The sequence below is a fragment of the Narcine bancroftii genome, chromosome 6, assembly GCF_036971445.1.
Source record: "Narcine bancroftii isolate sNarBan1 chromosome 6, sNarBan1.hap1, whole genome shotgun sequence".
Lineage (NCBI taxonomy): Eukaryota > Metazoa > Chordata > Chondrichthyes > Torpediniformes > Narcinidae > Narcine > Narcine bancroftii.
Window position 1 is genome coordinate 92,934,610 of NC_091474.1, and position 20,769 is coordinate 92,955,378.

Sequence of the window (20,769 nt, forward strand, 5' to 3'; positions counted from 1 at the left end):
GAGAGAGAGAGAGAGAGCAAGAAAGGGAAAGAAAGAGCGAGAGGGAGAGACAGAGAAAGATACAGAAAGAGAGAGACTGAGATAAAAAATTGAAAGAGCCAGGGAAAAAGAGAAAGAGAGAAAAAGAAAGGAGAAAGAGAGGTAGAGAGTGAGTCACAGGTCCCTTCCAGACATTTCTGAGTCTCACACGCCCATTACTTAGAGTCTCAGCTTCAATGAAAACAGAAAATGTTGGAAATACTCCACAGGTCAGGGAGCTTATGGGAAGAGGAAAAAGCAGCAAGCATTTCTTGCTGATGGCTCCAACAGTTCCGACAATGACGGACCACCGACCTGGATGACTGACTGCTTCTCTCTCCACGGATGCTGCGTGACCGGTCGAGTATTTCCATATTTCCCGTTATCTGATTTCCAGCATCTTCAGTTTTATTTTTTGCGTTAAATCATCTGAATGACACACATTTTGAGACTGAGGTTTTGTCCCTGTGGCCGACTCCCGCCTAATGCCCAAGTTCTTTGCCACACTCCCAACTGTTGACAGTGATGATCTCGTAACTGAGGCTTCATCACCAGACAATCATGATCCAGATGAAGAAGTCAATCATGACTCTGCATGGGCCAGCCACAGTGGTAGCTATAGCACCTCCCCACCCCTTAACCCCACCATCTGCTGAGTTGAGCCCAACTGACCGCACTGGAGCAAATGCGTGTCATTGCCGCTGACAGTTTATCGCACAGCTGGTCAAAAAGAGAGATCACAACGGCCATTTCTTTCTCCTTGAATGCTACCTGCCCTGTTGAGCACTTCCAGCATTTCCTGATTTTATTTCAGACTGGCAGCAGCTGCGGGTTTTGTTTCAACGTTCAATAGTTTCGTTCCTTCACTGCAATTCATGGAGTAAAGGCAACTTCCACAAGACTTTGCCAATTAAGGAGACAATACAACTGCTGTGAAGTAAATGTGCAAGAACCAAGAGGAGAGGACATATCTCCAACTATCTTGTTCAACTCAGTCACGACCTCTTTCCCTCATCAAACAGAGCGTTACAGCATAGTACAGGCCCTTTGGCCCACAATGTTGTGCCAACCCATAAATACCTACCAAAAAAATAACTAAACACTCCCTATTTCGTAAGCCTCTATTTTTCTGTCATCCACGTGCCTGTCTAAGAGTCTCTTAAATACCCCTCTTGTTCCAAGGCTCCATCACTGCCCTTGGCAAGGCATTCCAGGCACCCAGACTTCACTGTATAAAAACAACATACCCCTGATGTCTCCCCTATATGCCTCTCCTTTTACTTTGTGCAGTTAGCTTAATGTACACTGGGAAACAGTATTTTTTTATATTTGCCATTTTAACAACAATGAACTTGTTTATTGTAAAAAAAAGGTATATTCGGAAAGCAAAGTTCTGCTCGATGGTGTCTTATTTGCTAATGGTCAGAGTATCCGAGCCAGCACCACCAGGCTGAGGAACGCTGAATGACCAAAAGAACTGCTCACACTCACTATCTGAGACTCGACTACGTATGAAACAATATTCATCTATTTTTATATTTGTCCTGCTTATGAATCTCGTCTGTGTGTGTGTGTGTGTGTGTGTTACGTCTGGTTGTGCATCTGCGCGTTGTACACCGAGGACCAGAGAACACAGTTTCATCAGGTTGTACTCGTGCAATCAGATGATAATAAACTTGAAATACATTTCTGCCTTGAGGTGCATAATCTTCAAATCAAAGATCATTGATCATACAAAATGTTCCAACAAAACAGGCTTCAGTCAACCTGCTCAAGGCAGCTATGAGAGCATTTCAGTATGTTCAGAGCAATTGCAGTGAATACAAACGTTAATTTCCTCTCAGCTGGGGTCTAAAACATGACCACGATAGTTAGCTCAGGTTAGCAAACATCAAAAAACAAATCAAATCTCAGGAGTTGCTGGTCCAGGCGACCTGTTTAATAGAAGTCTAGTTTGCACAATTCAATCCAACACTGCATGCAGCAGAATGAAGGGCAGACATCAGCATTTCAGGTTTCCACTGATATTGACCCAACACCAAAACGCTTCTGGGTTAAATCACCCTCATTTTCAGGACAACATCTGACCTCATCCGTTAAAGACGTGTGGATCATTTAAAGAACAGGAAAGCAACATTTGGTTTAACAAACCCATCAAATTGTGGTTGAATCCAGCCTCTGATCACATTCAGGTAATCCTGCCCGGATTACATAGCCCATTTGCTTTCTCAGTACCTCCTTCCATTGGTTTACATTGTGTCAAGCCTCAGTTGGGATTTTTGGTTTCCTCCCAATGTTAAGCTCATTGACAATGTGACGAAAGCTCCATGAACAATGAATGGTCCTTCTAAACGCTGGTTTGCCCGACACTCCTGGCGCAATGGGAAGGCTGAGATCAAAGATCTCCACTCAGAGTTCATATTGATATGAACCCTTCTTGTACCTCATGCTCTCATGGCTAACATTTCCACATAAACCCTGTTCTCTGCTTTACCCATTGCAGTGATGGCTTCAGAATCCTGATTCATTATCTGCAATTTTACTTACATTCTGGGTCCTTTTTACTTACTAGAACCATAGAACAGTCACAGGCCATTTGGCCCATCTAGTCTGTGACATATTCCCATTGACCTGTACCACAACCTTCCATGCCTGTCCCATCCACGCACAGATTTTCCATGCAGTATCTCAATCAAGCCTGCAGTCACCTTTCAGCTCGTTCCACACACTCGCCACTCTCTCTTCCCCTTTAAATATTTCCCTTTTCCCCCTTATCCCACGTCCTCCAGTTTTCATCTCACCCAACTTCAGTGCAGGAAAAAAATCTGCTTGCATTTACTCCGTCTGCACCCCCTTATAATTTTGTACACCTCTGTCAAATCTCCCCTCATTCTCTCATGCTCCAGGGAATAAAGTCCTCACCTGTTTAACCTTTCCCTGTAATTCAGTTCCTCAAGGCCTGCCAATATCCTTGTAAATCTGCTCTGCACACTTTCAATCTTATTGATATCCTTCCTGTAGTTAGGGGTCCAAAACGGTGCACAACACTTGTCCTATATTGTGTTTGCCACCAGATCTCAACACTTTGGAATCAGATCAGACTGCAATGCGAAATCAATGTCACTGCCTTCCCTGATCAAGGCTACACTGCCCACCTTTTACCCTCTTGGTATCTACCATGCCTGGCACGGGGTATCCGATCACCAACCATCCTCTGCCCTACCCCATCACCACCAAACAAGGTGGTCACAAACAGGATGCATTAATAACGCTGGGATCTGATCCAAACATACCCCAGCTAAACCCAATGAAACAGCAGAGAGGCCAGCGCGGTGAGTGCAATGCCATAGCAGCACTGGCGGTCCTGGATTCAAATCCCGCACTGTCTGCAAGGAGTTTATATGTTCTCCCCATGACCTGTGTGGGTTTTCTCCCTTGTTCCAAAAATAGACAGGGATGGGTTAATTGATCGCATGGGTGTATTTGGTCAATGTAGTCTGGAAGTGCCGTACCCCTAAATTAAATTTTAAAATTGTAAAAATTATACACTACAGCGAAGTGGCTATTTCTTTCAATTGGTCAAACCTCCTCTCATCTCAATGAGCTTCCTCCTAACCAGGCAAGATGGGACATAAACAAGCTCTTCCTCAGACCATGAATGACTGGCGATAGAACGACACGGCTTCCCATTCAACTCCAATCACTGTAAACGGCAGAGAAAACTCCCAGCCTCAACTCTGCACCATGTGAAAGGCTAAGGCAGACGGATCCTCTTACACGACATACCCTCAGGACTTGCCTTGCTACTGGGGCCCGGGACGCTGCCCCAAACTTTTCTCCAGAAGGTACAAAACCAAAAAAATGGACATGTCATGACACAACTTCAACCAAAGAAAGGGAACACCACATTTCTGGTGACTGTACTTGAAATGGTGGTTCTGGCCCAGATTTAGTACAGACTTGGTTAAGGAACAATAGTCTTGGTTATAAAAGTTGGACCTACTTACGCAAATGGAGGTTCTGGGCCACTTGGGGAGGGTCACATGATCAAACACCGTCCAGGGCATTGACCATTGGTGTCCGTGATTGGTTAGGAGGTAGGTTGGTTTGATTGACAGGTGCCAAAAAATGACCATGATAGTTGTTAGAAATGGGTGTGGGGGGAGGATGTGTGTGAGTGGGGATAGGGTGGGAATAGGTGGGGAAGAAAGAAAAGCAACACAGCATTAGAATAAAACTCTGCTCTGCCCAACACTTCCTAGACCCAGAGAAGAGACAAAGCATTATGGGAATCATCTTCACCTCGTAAGCAGGTGCTTCAGTGATGACACTGTCATAAGGATCAGCCAAGACCCAGTTCAAATGCCACAATAATTGATCTTTAAATAATCTTAATCACATAGTATTTTGAGCAACACACTAAGTGGTAGAGGAACTCAGGCAGTATCCGTGGAAGGCAATAGACAGTTGATGTTTCGGATCGCAATGGGTGCTGCCAGACCTGCCGAGTATGTGCGCTGTTCCAATTTTCTTGCATCTGTGTTCTCTTGCGTTTCCCTCCACCCTCTCGCATGGTTGGTGAATTTGGGCGTCTTTCTTAAATGTGGCCAATTAGTGATCAGATTCTGGATCAGGTACAGGCTCTCTCTACTGCTTTCCCCACGTCAGGTCCCTGGCCCAGCTGGACAGAGCCGTGGGTGCCACTGGGCGCTGCTGTGAGCAGATTCATTCTTCAGAGGCCCGCAACCTGGCAGCAAGGGCCACACTTCCCAAGGGCAGAAACTTTACCAAGCATGCCACATTCAGTTTAAAATAAGTTAGCAACCAAGTCCAGAACTTCTGACCTGCTCCCAGAATGAATAGGTCCTGAATATCAGTCGGTTCCTCCCAGTCAAGGACTGAGGGACGGGAGGTGGTCCCTCTGAGGGACGGGAGGTGGACTGGCCCATGAACCCCCGCATGGCTTCTCCCTCAAAGGAGGTTTCACCAACTCAGTGTTATACCCGGAACATGTTGTGAAAAATGGGACAACGAGACTCTCACTGTCTGCTCAGAGGGGCGAGAATCTCTTTCTCTTCATCAAGTTTCCTGCTGCTACTGGAACCTGGGGATTTGGGGCGTGGGGGGAAGAAGCCATTTGGCCCATCTTTCCCATGCTGGTCACTCATCCACACACATTTTCCAGCTCATCTCACCCTTGGAGCAGCGTGTCACAACCCCTTGCTAAGAGCTCTGGGAGTGTGGCACTAGGAGTTCTTCAGGCTTTTCAAGGATGCCATGAAGACAGGTGGCAGGGATCAAGGAAATCTCGCACCTCAGTCCCAACCAGAAAAATTGTTTCGGGGAATTGAAAGAATGACAAATTCTGCGTTTGGGAGAGGTGCACCAGGGGAAGAGGGCACTCAGTGGATGGGAGGTACGCTGGAACAGAGAGGTGGGGGAGGGGGCAGGGGAACTGCAACCAGCTGCTGGTGGGTCTCAGTAGTTCAGGAGAGGCTCGGAGACTCGGTGAAGGGTCTTTGGCCTGGAACGTCGAAGATTCATTTTGACCCATGGATGCTATCAGACCCACTGAGTCCCACCAGCAGCTCGGTGTTGCAGCGTCCGCTGGCCTCGGCTACCTTACAGGCGTTGGGATGGCACACTGGGAGCAGGGATCTGTGGACTCCAGGTTGGTCCCTTATCCAAGACACCCACCTCCCTCCAGCTCTGCATCACTCAATCTTCTCCCTCCAATCCACCCCTCCCACTCCCATTTCCCCTCACTACCCACCAGATCCCTTCCCATCTCTGGTCTTACCTGCTCCCCTAATGGTTCTTACCATCACCTTCCTTCGAGGTCAGATCGCAGCACTGATTGTGGTTGTGTTATGGGATGTCCTTCTCCCTCAGCCGCTTCACCTTCCCCTCCTCCTCCAAATCATCTCCCCCCCAGCCATATCTCCCACTCCCTCTCAGCTGTTTCCCCCTCTCTCAGCCCTCCTGCAACCTCCCCCTCCCTCAGCTATCTCCCCCTCTGCTCATCTTTCCTCTCTCTGCCTCCAACTACCACTCACCTACTTCCTCCCCTCCCCAAGCAGGTTCCAACCACATCATCTTTCCCCAGTCCCCCCTGTAACCTATCCTGTCACTCCCCCTTCCCCTCCTCGATGGTCTAGACCCAAACTGTCCTTCCTAATGGGTCAAAACTGAGTGGGAGAATTTAAAGGGATTGGTGGATAGACAAGGAAAGAGATGAAAAGATCTCTTTGGCCATGCTGGTCCGAGGGTGGGATGGGCAAGAAGACCCATCTCTGTCAGATGGCGACCCTCCAGAGCAGAAAGGTGGGTCCCGTTGAGTTGGTTCCTGTAGACTAGCATGGGAAAGATGGGCCAAATGGCCTTCCGCCCCCCGCCCCGTCTCTCACACACCCTCTCCACTTTGACTTCTTCGTAGAGAAAGACTGAGGAGGTAGTCCAGTAGCACCCACCACAGGAGGAGAGAGGGAGGGTGAGATGGTAGAACGAGAGAGAGAGAAGAGAGAGGAAGGGAAATAGTATAGAGAGGGTAGAGAGATGGTGGAGAGGGTAGTGAGCCAGGGGAGACAGAGAGTGACAGGGAGCAGGGAGAGAGAGGAGGAAGAGTGTGTGGCAGATAGGGGAAAGAGATATGGAGAGAGTAGAGAGAACGGTGAGAGAGAAGTGGGAGAAAGGGAAAGAGGGTAGAGAAAGGAAGGAGAGAGAAGATAGAGGTGGGGAGATGGGGAGAGGAGAAAAGAGAAAGAGAAAAGAGAAGAGAGGGATTGAATGCAGAGAAAGAGAGGAGAAAGAGGGGGAGAAAGTGAAAGAGAGCGAGAGAGAGATCCCCATAGAAAGCCAAAAGGCCTCAGCCGGACAAGGCCCAGGGTGGGTTAGTGCCATCCCTGTGGCTGAGGATTTGCTGGTGTTCGATGAGACAGTGGCTCATTAAATCGACCCAGAAGCCCATTTTACATTCAGCTGAACTTAAACTTCAATTGTTATCAGACTTTAAAATGACCAGACAGAAACATCGATTATTACTCTCAGGAATCTAAAGTGTCTCCTGAAGTTCTGGGCATGCAGACAACCCCTCGGAGATGCTCTGGGCCTACCTTGTCAGATCACTCCCCCGGGCATGTGCCTGGCCAGCTATGGCATCCATGATGGCATCTTGAGAGTACATGCTGATGGGGGTGTTATACTGGGCGTGGATGATGGTGGCTTTCCCACCGGGGCCCTTCACTTCGATGGGCTTGTGTGTGGACAACACAGAGTCCTTCAGTACGTTGGGGTTGAAGCGCTCCACGTACTCACTACAGGTGGTGGGAGTGAGGAAGGAAACGAGAGAAGTGAAAAGCAGAAGGAGCTCAGTGGGGGAGAGGTGGGGGTTGGGGAGGGTGGTGGTGGAGATGGGGAAGGAGGTGCAGAAGCGTCTGGTCCTAAATTCTTTTTTAAGAATAATTTGGAGTGGTCCGTTGACGGGTGAGGTATGGAGGGCTATGGTCCGGGAGCAGGCTGACGGGTGTGGACTGTTCAGCACAGACTAGATGGGTTGAAGGGCCACTTTCTGTGCTGAAGGTTTTGAGGAACCTTCACAGATAGAAGGTTGATCTGACCTTTGACCTTTGAAAGATGCTGGATTGGCCGAAGAAATGGTCAGGATTTGTGACCAAGAAAACGTGTTATGGAGGAACTCAGGTGCTAGAGCGACGTCAGTGGTAGCTCGTCCCATGGAGTTCCTGCAGCATTTCCTGTGTGCCTCCATTTGCAGATCCGTGACCCTAGGGAGATGAGGGGGAGCAGGAAAAAGTTGAGTTGGGGGTGGCACAGTCATTTTAATTTAGATATCCAATAGGGTAATAGAACCCTCTGGCCCACATCAACAAACCCTGTTGGAAAGCGGGAGGAAACCTGGAGAAAATCCCATGTGGGTCACTGGGATGTGGGGGTGGGGGAAGGATGTAGAAACTCCTGACGGACAGTGTTGGATTCGAACCTGGGCCGGTGGTGTTGAAATGGCACCTCACTAAACGTAGTCGGATCTCCTGCACCTGTAGCTGGAGGTGGAGGGGCAGGCGTTGTTGGCTGAACCAGTTGGAAGGCAGCCTGGGGGGAACACTGCTGCTCCTGTGGGCCTGGTTCAGTCCCGGCCTCCAGCTCTGCCTGTGTGGAGTCTGTATGCCCTCTCTGGGTTCACTCCATCTGCTGGCCGCTGAACATTACGGGGGTATGGCAGAGACTGACGGGAAGGTTTCAGTCTTGTGTTGTAACATGGAGTGAGGTGGTGGAATGACGACACATTAAAACCAAAGCTGGAAGATCAACACTGAGCGGCCAATCCCATCCAGCAAGACCAGACTCACAGTTAACGACTCCAACCATGCATGACATGGTTAGCGCACTGCCATTATCTTGCCAGTGACCTGGGTTTGAATCTGGTGGCCTCCACCATTCAAAAAATTACTGGGAGTTGTTGGTCAATTGGATGGCATGGGCTCGTGGGCCAAAAGGGCCTGTTACCATGCTGTATGTCTGAAAATTTACAACCCATTGTGAAGGAGGGTGTTTAACGCTGCCATCTCACCAGCCAGCGTTCCAGAGGGCAAGCTGCCAGGGCTCCTTGTGGAGACGCTCGCTGGCAGAGGAGCGAAGTGCTGGAGAATGTGGAATCCCCCTGGGGGACTTCAAAGAGCCAACTCAATGGCACAGAGGCTTCTGCGTGCTCCTCACCCAAGGTCTGCACATAGATCACAACTGGGGGATGGGGAGATGGAAACCAGGCCATGCAGGTTGGAAAGGCCATGCAGGTTCAAACAGCTGTCTCTCAAATAAAAAAAAATCACACCAATGTTCCAACGGCACTGATTGCTGGATCAGTGGTGGTGTCTGCAGGGCATGGAGCCAGGCAACTCAGGAAGCTTTCTCACCAGACGGCTGAAGAGCAGCCTCCCACCTCCGTTCTGCCAACATCGGCACCGACTTCAACCCAAGCACCACCACACTGCAATCTCCTGCCAGCCTCCGGCTCAGCACCCACCCCCACCTCCCAGCATGCCCCGCTCACCCCACGTCGCCAGGGTGCGCGAACACACTCCGCTTCCCCAGCAGGCAACGCACATTGCACCCAGAAGGCCTTGCACAAACCGGTCAATTACCCAGCATGCAGCACAAACTTCCACCAGATTACTCACAATGCACATTCCCCTCCAAGGCGAATCCCAGAAATCTACTTTTAGTGTCCTTGAGAAAGAGAAGGGTTTCCCCCCTCTCATGCCCTCCTGCTTCAACTCCCAGTTTTTAAAGTGGCTGAGGTTTGAATGTGGAGCTGTGATTTTATAGAACGTTAGCTGGACAGTTCTCCAGGATGACTCTGCAGCAAATTCTTTTCACCTTCAGAACCTGAGCAGCTGCTGGAGTTGGAAAGGTGTGCATGCAAAAGATGGGGAATAGATTGGACAGGATGGAGACTCTCTTTTGCTTCTCTTTCTCTGACTGTAAGAGGCCATTTCTGCCGATGGCAAATCTCTCTGCCTCACAAAAGCCAATTTTGTGTAATAAGACATTGCTTTTATGACGTGACCTGAATCTTCAATTTGCTGCATCTTCTACCTCACTAAACCAGGCCTGTGGACCCAGAGGGTCAAAGCCTTCTGCTCTTCTGGAACAGTTCCCTTTCATTACAGATGCCCTTACCACAGGGGAATTGAAGGGGCCAATTGCCTCATCTCGTCTTTACTGGCCCTTCAGCAAGGAACCAAATTGGCAACCTGCTTCGATCCTGCCCCTAAGCTCTTGTAACCGGAAGAGCTGATGCAGGGAATATCTGTGTGGGTGCTCGAAACTTGGAAGTTCTAGTGCTGCAGGAGTGAGAGTTGCCTCTCAGTTAGAGTTTGCATTCAATAGCAGATGGAAGATTCTAGAACACCCGCCTCCCCATAGAATGTAAAGTCCACAGATACATCTACGTCCAAGTTGAAGCTCGAAGGGAACCAGGGCAGGCGGGAGAAACAAGGCCCCATCATGCTGGCCACGGGCACAACACACAACACACTACCGCTGGATGACTGCCCACTAACTTGGATGCGGTGTTGACAACCTGTGGGAGAAAACAAATTAAAAGGACAGTTCAGTTCTCACATCAGCCCATGACTATGTGGCCAGGCACAATCCCAATGCCATCGATAAATTTGCCGTTGACATCATGGTTGTCGGCAGAATCACAGACGGCAATGAGGAAGCGTACAGGAGGGAGATAGTTTAACTTGTTGAATGGTGTAACCATAACAACCTTGCACTCAATGTCAACAAAACCAGGCAGATGATTATGGATTTCAGGAAGTAGTTAGGGAAACACAACCCAGTCCTCATCGAGGGGGTCAGCAGTGGAAAAGGACAAATTCCTGGGTGTCAATATCTCTGAGATCTGTTCTCAAGCTTCCATGTTGATGCAATGGTGAAGAAGGCTCGCCAGCGGCTATACCTTGTGAGGAGTTTGTGGAGATTCGGTATGTCACCGAAGATCCTCAAAACCTTCTACAGGTGAACCGTGGAGAACCTTCTGGTTGGTTGCATCACTGTCTTGTATAGAAGTGCCCATGCTCAGAAGGTTGTTAACTCGGCCTGCGACATCACGGGCACCAGACCACTTCATCGAGGACATCAACAAGAAGCAGTGTCTTAAAAAAGCAGCCTCTATCCTTAAGGATGCTTCCCCACCCCCCCCCCTCCCCCCCACCCCCAGGCCACACTCATTTTGCTCTGCCTCCATCGGGAAAGGAGCCGAAGACAAACACCCAGCGCCACAGGGACAGCTCCTTCCCCTCCGCCATCAGATTCCAGAATAATCAACGAACCAAAGACACTGCCTCACTTGGACTTTCTTTTTATTGGACTATTTTTATTTATTTTGAAATGTGGTTTATAGAAATGTTTGCCGTGATGCTGCTGCGAACCAATGAATTTCATGGCACGTTCATGAGAAAAAAATTCTGATTCAGACACACTGCACTTTGTTGAGAGAATCTAACCCTTACGCCTCATCAGCGCTGAAAATAGACATTTTTCCCAAAACTCATCCATGCTGGCGTACTCGATCTGATCTTCCCCACTGGCCTGCAGACAACCCATATCCTCTTTCATCAGTTCGATCTATGTAACTGTAAATTCTGCAGGCAATTTCATGTAATATAACATTTCTGTTTTAATACAGGTACTCCCTGACACATGTCCATCTTCCATTCTGGATGACCGGTCAAATCTCGAAATGGACGCATGCCAAGGAATTGCCTACCTGTGATACCGAAGAATAAAATGATCGATTTCCTTCCATTCTCTATCTCTGAATCCTTCTCATTCTCTCTGCTATTGTTGACTCTGAGCCCCCTGCTGACTCTAAAATCTGTCTGACTGTCAGTATTCAACAACAGAATCAGAAAGAAGAACAGTGAAATATCTCAATGTGGCGGCTACCAAGGCCAGCTCTCACGTGAGGATGGCCACCAGCCAACGTGGCGGCCACCATAGATAGGCCCATTTTACACTGCAATTGTTCAAGTTTTTTTTTCTTATTTTTAAATTATTTTGGTCGCATGTGTGGATGGACGCAAGTCCATAGGTTGCAAGTCGGGGACTACCTGTACATGACGGTAAGTAGTATCTGATCTGATCAGAGACTATTAGGTAATGCCTGAACCCTGGCCCTGGTCAGGAGATGACTTCTGCTCAGTCACCTTGTTTAACCGCTGGAGCCAGTGCAACAGTCCAAATTCCAATGGGTCGCCCTCATCCGTGGAAAGCTCAGCGTGGACGTGATCCAACACCACATCACGGAGCGAAGGCAGATCAGCCAGCATGTGAATAAACAGTGAGAAGATCCTGGGACGGAGCCTTGCCCCTCAGCTTTAGCTTGCAAGAAGGAACAGATGGTTATGAGGGAAAGTAATTTGCAAGTTGACAGGGATGGGACCAGCAATGATGGACTGAATGGCCTCTTCCTGTTCTCAAAAGAATTTTCCGGTTCCAACGCTTTCAGTCCTCATGTTCTTGCCTGTGTTGGACAATCCAAAACCCGAGAAGATCGCAAGGTGAAGGTACCTTCACGGGCAGCAAGTGAGAAGGCCCGATGCAGTAATGCCATGTGGTGGTTAGCCAATGGTATGGGGGGAATGCCACCAGCCACTGGAGCAGGCGCCTACAAGCTGGTCACCAGGTGATTCGGCAAGAGGTTCCCTACAGAATAACGCTGTCCACCATGACAAGTCTAGGTCCCCGTGGGGATGCAGTTGTGGTACATACCCTTGCAGCCATCCACCTGTGGACACCCTGCCCTTTCTGCCATCGCTCTGTGTGGTGGCCCTCCGCATTTCCTCAATAATCTCCAGAGAGTACAGGCCAACGGGGCTGTTGTACTGCCCGCGCTGACTGACTCTGGACGGTGTGCCCTGAACTCCAGTTCCAGTAGCCACCCCTGGTGAGGCCTGCGAGAGGCCAACCTCTCTTTGAGGTGAGCGGTCAGGGCTCAGGGAGGCGGCCGACGAGAACTTTGAGGTGGTCCCGGATGGCGTTTGATGGAAGGGTTCGGTCAGCTGAGGACTACGGGTCAAGCTGGACTCCCCGGTGCCGGGCCAATGCCAGGACATCCCGTTAGCCGCACGCGAGCTATCAGTGGGCTGGGCTCCTCCATTGAGCCGGCGCTCGGGAGATGACATCAGGTTTCGGCGAACTCGGCTGAGGCTGGTCTCCTGGTCTCCTTCCTGCAACAACACACAGCCAAGCACGGGGACAGAGAGGCAAAGAAACAGTCACAGACCACACACTGGCAAGCAAAGCACAAATCAAGCAGGTTGACCCAGAATATCTAAAGCTCCCACTGAGGTCATCAGAGCCACCAAGGCACCAAATGAAGACCACGTCACCAGATGATTCCCGCAGAGGGTGTGGAAACCAACTCAAGCTGCAAGTTGGCTTCCAAACTGGTGACATGGCCACAAAAATTCCACCCAGGAGACCTTTGTGGTTTTGACCTCATCCATGGAGCATGTACCTTGCCTCAAAAGGTCAGTCTACCAGGGCAGGGTCCATTAGGTCCAGTCGCCCTTCCCTTGTGGAGCCTTGAGGTGGAGCCTTGTGGAACCAGGAGGTGCATAAGGGATTCGGATCAATGCAGTAGCCATGGTTGGTCAACGTTTCAGGTCAGGACCTTTATTGGGACTTGAGCAATTTTGCCCAAACACGTCAATTTTTGGCCTTCATCACTGCCCTCTGGCTGGACTACCTTACCAAATCCTGGCACACATTAACCTGGTCTCTCTCACTTTGTGGAAAACAGCCTAACAAATGCAGAAACTCAGAACGGTCCCCGAGTCTTCATTTATTTCCTTGCTGGGAATCCGCAGACTTCAGCGTTCCCCCACCCACCCCCCCCCACCCCAGGGAATGATAACCCCTTGGCTTTTCAGACCTCACTACCTGCTTTTCCATTTCACAAAACCCAGTTCCTTCTCCCAAAAAAAACCATTCTGCAAATTTCCCTTTCCCTGTTGACAGAACAGCTTAAACTGAGCATGGGCTTCTCACTTTCTGTGACCAACATCAGTGAGCCAACAGGGTTAGCACAATGCTGTTACGCACCAGCAACTGGGACCAGTGTTCGAATCTGGCGCTGTCTGTAAAGAGTTTGTATGTTCTCCCCGTGTCTGCGTGGGTTTCCGGCGGATTTTCTGGCTTCCTCCCACCCTTCAAAATCTACAAGGGTTGGGCAGCAAAGGCTCATGGGCCAAAAGGCCCTGTTACCGTGCTGTATGTGTAAACTTAAACTCAAATCTTTCATCAGTGATGAATGGAGATTTTTCAGGTCCTGTTGATAGCCTCCAGCTGCCTCAAGCTCACCAGTGCAGACCATTACATCCCTGCCTCCTCTGTGTAGTCAAGGATCTCCTTTGCCATTCTCTGCCCATCATCATCACTACCATCTGGGAGAACGTTTCCTCTCTGATCCCAGTTCTGTTCCAATCACTTCCATTCACTCTGCTACCATCGGGGAAAAGGTACAGGAGCCTAAAGACAAGCACTCAGCAGCACAAGGACAGTTTCTTCCCCACTGCCATCAGATTCCTGAATAATCAATGAACCACAGACACTGCCTTACTGTTCGTGTTTTTTATATAGTGATGTTGTAAGAGGGTTATAATATGAATGTTTGCTCTGTGACGCTGCCGCAAAACTCCGAATTTCGTGACTTGTTCATGAGAATAAATTCTGATTCCGTTAATTTCTGCTGATGGCAAATCTGTCCGCTTCACAGCAGATAGAAGGAATTTCATGTAATACGGCACTCATTTTATTACACGACAATAAATTGAATTTGCAACCTTTTGGTCTCCCCATGTCCTGGTGCCCTCCGCTGGTCCGGAATCTGCAACCCCTTGTGGCTGCTGCCGATTATGTGTGCTGCCACCTTGGCCCTCTCAGGTCTTGGCAGGGAGGTAGCACTGAGTGCCAGCAACCACCTTTGTTCTGTCTTCTCAAGAGTCCTGCAGTTATCTCATGGCAGAAGCAAGGACGCAGTGGAAGCTCTGACAGCGATATCGATCAGGCCACAATTCTCTCCCCAGCTCCTGGCGTTCCCGCTGGGAGGTGCTGGCATTTGGGAAGGTGCCTACGGCTCCAAGGCTGTTCCTACTTTGGTGAGCTCAATACTGGCGCCTGTCACTCACGTCTCCAGTAATCAGGAGCTGGGCATTAGGTCCATCTTACGCTGGGACACCTGTCGCGTGCCACCTCAAATCACAGGGGTGGGAAATGAAGGTGAAACAAATTCTGTCCTGTTCATACTGGGAACCACCCCCCCCTCAACCGATACCTCCTTGAATTGCCACAAAATTAAACACGGCAGCTCAGACCGTAAACGCAGCAGCTAACTGTTGGATTCAGGAGGGTCTGAGGAAGAATGTCCAAGACCCAGGGTTCTCTACCTCGTGCACCACTGGCCAGACACTGGAAGGGCCGACCTGTGAGGTTTGGAAGCGAGCTCAGAGCTGGGAGGCGTCTGCTGTCTCTAATGCCGGCTCTGTGCATGGATGTGAGACGACAGCTTGAGGAAACGCTGACGTGAAGTGAGTGTCGAGGAGTACGTTGCTGGTGTCATCAGACCCACCGTCTGGATGGACTGACAAATCCCAAGGTCTGATGATATCAGTTCACCCTCAGGAGGAGAATCTTGAATCACTCCTTGTACTCAATGGCTCTCCTCACACCATCTCCATGACCCATTCATGGTGTATGCCTGTGTGTGTTTGCCTGTGTGCCTGCACGTGCGTGTCTACGTACACGTGCTCATACATGCGTGACTGTACTTGACTGTGCGTGTGAATGTGTGCCTGTGTCAATTAATAAACTGTGTACCTTGCCCTCATTAAATTGAAAGGATTAAGAGATTTGCCCAATCACTTGGAAAAAATTAGATTTCGACCAGATGCCTTGAAATCATGATCATTCAGGCAACAGAGAGAGACAATGGGGAACTGCTGGGGAGGAGCGGACAAGCACTGCATTCTGCACCATTCCCCTGGCTTAGCCACACGGCGGAGAGCAAGGCACAGCGCCTTCTCCCTGGGGAATGAGCCCTCCTGCGGCACAGGTGAAGGCAGCTGCTCTCAAGCCAGTTCAGCATCGGCCCTGTCATACCAGCACCCAGCGTCCTTGCAAACACCTGGGGTCAGAATGGTAGAAATAATTTGACACTGCCACAGCTCATGGGTTGGACCTGAGAGGTCACCTATACAGCTGGGATCCTTCAATGCAAGGGTCAATAAACTGCTGGACATGTTCTATGGAAGAGCTGTGCCTCTGTAATTATGGCAAGCAATGGGGAGAATCAGGACATAAGAAACAGGAGCAGAAATTGGCCATCAAGCCTGCGCTGCCAGTCAAAGGCTGACCTGATGACAGGCTCATCTCCACCTACCTGCCTTTTCCCCATATCCCTTAATTTCCTGAGTGTGTACATATCTATCCAACCGTGTCTTAAATATATTCACTGAGATCACCTCAATGGGCAGCAAATTCCACAGATTCACCCCTCCTGGGAAAAGCAGTTCCACCTCATCTCCATCCTAAATCGATTACCTCGGACCTTGAGGCTACGTCTCCTAGTTCTGGTCTCCCCCACCAATGAAAGCAACTTCCCTGCCTCAATCTTTCAGAATTTTACATGATTCTAGAAGATCCCCTGAATTTCAGCGAGTTCAGTCCCAGGCGACTCCCTCTCTCCTCAGAGGCCAACCCCCTCATCTCTGGAATCAACCCAGTGAACCTCCTCGGGACCACCTCTAAAGCCAGTACATCCTTCCTCGAGTAAGGACACCACTGCACTCCAGATCGACCTCACCAGGGTTGGCACCAGAGCAAGTCTTAGTTGGGGGGTGGGGGGCATTAGGGTAACTGGGAATTGGGGAGTGGGGGGGGGCGGCGGAGGACAATTTTCTACTTGAAAACTCACTCATCAGTGGGAGAAGCATTTACCATGTTAAATGCGGCACCCCAGTGTCCTTTGGCTGTACGGGGCCATGTTTCTTCTTGTGTGCATCTGCTAGCGCCCACCTAGTGCATGCGTAATGAATTAGAGAACCGGGTCCACTTCCGTCAGAGAGAGGGGGGTGTGATGCTAGTGGCCCTGGTTCTCCAATCCATTGCACGTGCACCAGTCGGCACTAGCACATGGGGCTCAAGGAAATACATGGCTGCAGACGGCCTACGGACCCTGGGCTGCTGCAAAAGGCAGATGGCCGGACCAGCCAGCCTAAAACTGGACATTTGGCCACCCTAGTGTGGGATGGAGGGTCATAATACCTTGTTCAGGGGGGCAATGCCCACCCCCACTTGGTGCCGATACTGGGTCTCACCAGTACTTTGTACGGTTGCAGCATAACCTCCCTGCTCCTAAAATGACCAGTGTGGTGACAGGGGCTATGAAACATTCCACTGCACCAGGAAGGAATCAAGTCCCAAGTGAGTGACAGGAACAACTTTTCCAAAAGGGGAAGAAATGAAGAGAAAATTTGTTCCCAGCCTCACAGGCTCTCTTCCACCTGGGGGAAACCTGCACAGACACAGGGAGAACGTATAAACGCCTTACAGACAGCGCCGGATTCGAACCTGGGGATGACACTATAGCAGCATTGCACCAACTGCTAGGCTAACCGTAACTTTGCTTCGAAAGGTCCAATGGAGAGAGTTTCTTCAGCTGTGAGGCTTCCACGATAGCACCATCGGTTTTCCCTTCTCATATGGTCAGTACCAACATTTCACTGATCCTCTACAAGATGTGGCAGTTGCTGGCACTCAGCTTTGCAACTGCAATTTCATCAATTTTTTTTTAAAAAGCAACACTCTTCCAGCCTCTGGGAAATGCTGCTTCAATGGAGAGGGAAGGGGAGAAGAGTTCTCCCGAGGACACAGAGAGACCAGGGCAGGCTGGAGTGTGTCAGCCTCCTGCGGAAATCATATTCTGTGTGCCAATGACAGGAGGTCATCAAGCGGAACTCTGCAAGGAATGCTAGATCCACGGCAGCCGAGCTTCTCGTGACTCCCCCTGACCTTCTCTAAAGGAAAGTCGTGGTGGAGATCAGCAACGGTCATCTGGAACTGTCCTGAGGCAAAGAGTGACAGGGCACTCCATGATGGCGAAGTGTTTCACAGCCAAGGCTTGTGCGAGGTTGCGCTCTGACCTCAGGGATGAAGTCGAGCCCCTCAACATTGGTCATTGGAGACCTAGTTAGGAACTGCGGGGTGGAAGGGAGGGGGGTGGGTAAGGTGATGAGTGGTGAGGCTTCAAATCCCTCCTCCCACCGAAATTGTGCGTCACCCCATGTGCCTTCATCAAACAAAGTATTCCGTGTCGAATAACTCCCAACGAACAATGAGTGCGGAAAGATGAAGTTGCAAGGAAGACACTGAGCAAGCAGTGAGGCTTCACTGTGTTGTTGACTCGCTTGTTGGTTGAAGTATTAATTAGGAGGGTTTCGGGGGGTCATGGGCCAGGTCAAAGCTCTGAGTGAAAACAGTTTCGGAGATGCCACCCTGACCTTGCTGGTGTGGAGGTAATGGGGCTGGCAGCTGCTCAGGTAGGCCTGGTAAGGAACTGCAAAACGTAGGCCCAGGACATGGACACGAACAGTCAATGACAGCTGACCCGAGTGAAAGACTTCATTCCTGCCACAGCTGCAGAGGTCAGGAGCCTGGTCAGCTGACAGCAGGACCTGCAGTCACTGGCGTCGGAGGGAATGGTCTTACCTTCTGATGGGGAATCACAGGCATGGGGGAGTCCATCCTCAGGGCTGCGGTGGGAACCGGTCCTGGACGCCTTGACCTGTGAGAACAAGTTCACCTCCTGTCAGAAGATTTCATTAAAAGTGCACACAGGCCCTCCTGCTGCAGCCACCAGTTCTTGCACACACTGACGGAGTCAACACGATGCATCCACGGCCATCAATAGGGCCTCTTGCCCATTTGGCCTGTGCTCTTTCCCTCTGCCCTTTCTTCCCCCACCCTTTTATTCAGGCAATTGCCTACTTTTTGCTTATACCTTGACGAAGGGCTCAGGATCCCAGTACCTCTGAGCGGAAAGCCCTGCAAATGGAAGTGGGCACAGTCCAGGATATCACAGGCAAAAATTTCCCCACTATTGAGAATATCTACAGGGAATGCTGCATTGGAGAGCAGCAGCAATCATCAAGGACTCACATCACCCAGCTCACACTCTGTTGTCGCTGCTGCCATCTGGAAAGAGGTGTAGGTGCCACAGGACTCACCCCACCAGGTTCAGGAAAAGCTGCTCCCCTTCCACCATCTGACTCCTCAACAACAAACTCAATCAGGGACTCGTTTAAGGATTCTTACTTTTGCACTTTATTAATTTTCTTTTTCATTCTCTGTATTGCACAGTCAGTTTGTTTACTTTCATTTACAGTTCTTTGTTTATTTACCTGTTCGCGCTGTCTGCAGTTATTTTTTGCACTACCAATTGCGTGTCCACAGGGAAAAAACCTCGGGGTTGCAGGTGCTCTTTTTTTAAAAATTTTTTTTATTTTTCACACCATAAACCACATTGACCATGATACATACATTTTCCTTTTCAAATATATACAGTGCCATTTTCTCCCTGCCCCCTCCCTCCTCCCTCCTCCCATCCCACCCTCCCTACCTCCCCCCCATCCATTTAAAGTACAAAATCTAAGATACATTAAACCAGTCAAACAATGTTGTCATTCAATAAAAATAAACAAGAAATTCCACTGAGTCAATTCTTTTCATTTCCTTCTCCTTTCGTTAATTTAGGTAGTGAATGTCCCCGGTAGGTTTTCTCTATTGTGTTTCATGTATGGCTCCCATATTTGTTCAAATATTTCAATATTATTTCTTAAACTATATGTTATTTTTTCTAATGGAATACATTTATTCATTTCTATATACCATTGTTGTATTTTCAAATTATCTTCCAATTTCCAGGTTGACATAATACATTTTTTTTGCTACGGCTAGAGCTATCTTAACAAATCTTTTTTGTGCACCATCCAAATCAATTCCAAATTCTTTGTTTTTTATGTTACTTAGGAGGAAGATCTCTGGATTTTTTGGTATATTGTTTTCTGTAATTTCATTTAATATTTGGTTTAGATCTTACCAAAATTTTTCTACTTTCTCACATGTCCAGATTGCATGAATTGTTGTTCCCATTTCTTTTTTACATCAAAAACATCTGTCAGATACTGTTGGGTCCCATTTATTTAACTTTTGAGGTGTAATGTATAGCCTGTGTATCCAGTTATATTGTATCATACGTAACCTCGTATTTATTGTATTTCTCATCGTTCCAGAACATAACTTCTCCCATGTTTCCTTTTTTATCTTTATATTTAAATCTTGTTCCCATTTTTGTTTAGTTTTACCATTTGTTTCCTCATTCTCCTTTTCTTGCAGTTTAATATACATATTTGTTATAAATCTTTTGATTATCATTGTATCTGTAATCACATATTCAAAGTTACTTCCCTCTGGTAACTTCAGACTGCTTCCTAATTTGTCCTTCAAGTAGGATCTCAATTGGTAATATGCCAGCACTGTATCTTGAGTTATATTGTATTTATCTTTCATTTGTTCAAAGGATAATAATCTATTTCCTGAAAAACAATTTTCTATTCTTTTGATCCCTTTTTTCTCCCATTCTCTAAAGGAAAGGTTATCTATTGTAAAAGGGAGTAACTTATTTTGCGTCAATATTAGTTTTGGTAATTGGTAATTTGTTTTATTCCTTTCTACATGAATCTTTTTCCAAATATTGAGTAGATGATGTAATACTGGAAAACTCCTATGTTGTACCAATTTTTCATCCCATTTATATAATATGTGTTCAGGTATCTTTTCCCCTATTTTATCTAATTCTAATCTAGTCCAATCTGGCTCTTCCCTTGTTTGATAAAAATCTGATAGGTATCTTAATTGTGCAGCTCTATAATAATTTTTAAAGTTTGGCAGTTGTAAGCCTCCTTGTTTATACCATTCTGTTAATTTATCTAGTGCTATCCTCGGTTTCCCCCCTTCCCATAAAAATTTCCTTATTATTTTCTTTAACTCCTTGAAGAATTTCTCTGTCAAGTGTATTGGCAATGCCTGAAAGAGGTATAATATCCTTGGGAAAATGTTCATTTTAATACAGTTTATCCTTCCTATTAGTGTTAATGGTAAATCTTTCCA

The 20,769-nt window shown here is 48.4% G+C and overlaps 1 protein-coding gene across 6 annotated transcripts in view; it reads right to left on the minus strand.

Moving 5' to 3' along the window:
• LOC138736363 (LIM domain-binding protein 3-like) overlaps positions 1–20,769 on the minus strand; it is a 163,925-nt gene that overhangs the window by 80,212 nt on the left and 62,944 nt on the right. For 3 of the 6 annotated variants that reach the window (XM_069885745.1, XM_069885743.1, XM_069885747.1), the window contains exons 4-7: positions 18,310–18,385; positions 10,095–10,114; positions 7,131–7,331; positions 4,026–4,046 (exon numbers count right to left, since the gene is read on the minus strand). In XM_069885745.1, coding sequence (XP_069741846.1) covers positions 4,026–4,046; positions 7,131–7,331; positions 10,095–10,114; positions 18,310–18,385 — 318 coding nt within the window. The remainder of the gene's footprint in view (positions 1–4,025; positions 4,047–7,130; positions 7,332–10,094; positions 10,115–18,309; positions 18,386–20,769) is intronic. The other 3 variants (XM_069885746.1, XM_069885744.1, XM_069885748.1) reach the window with 1 other exon arrangement.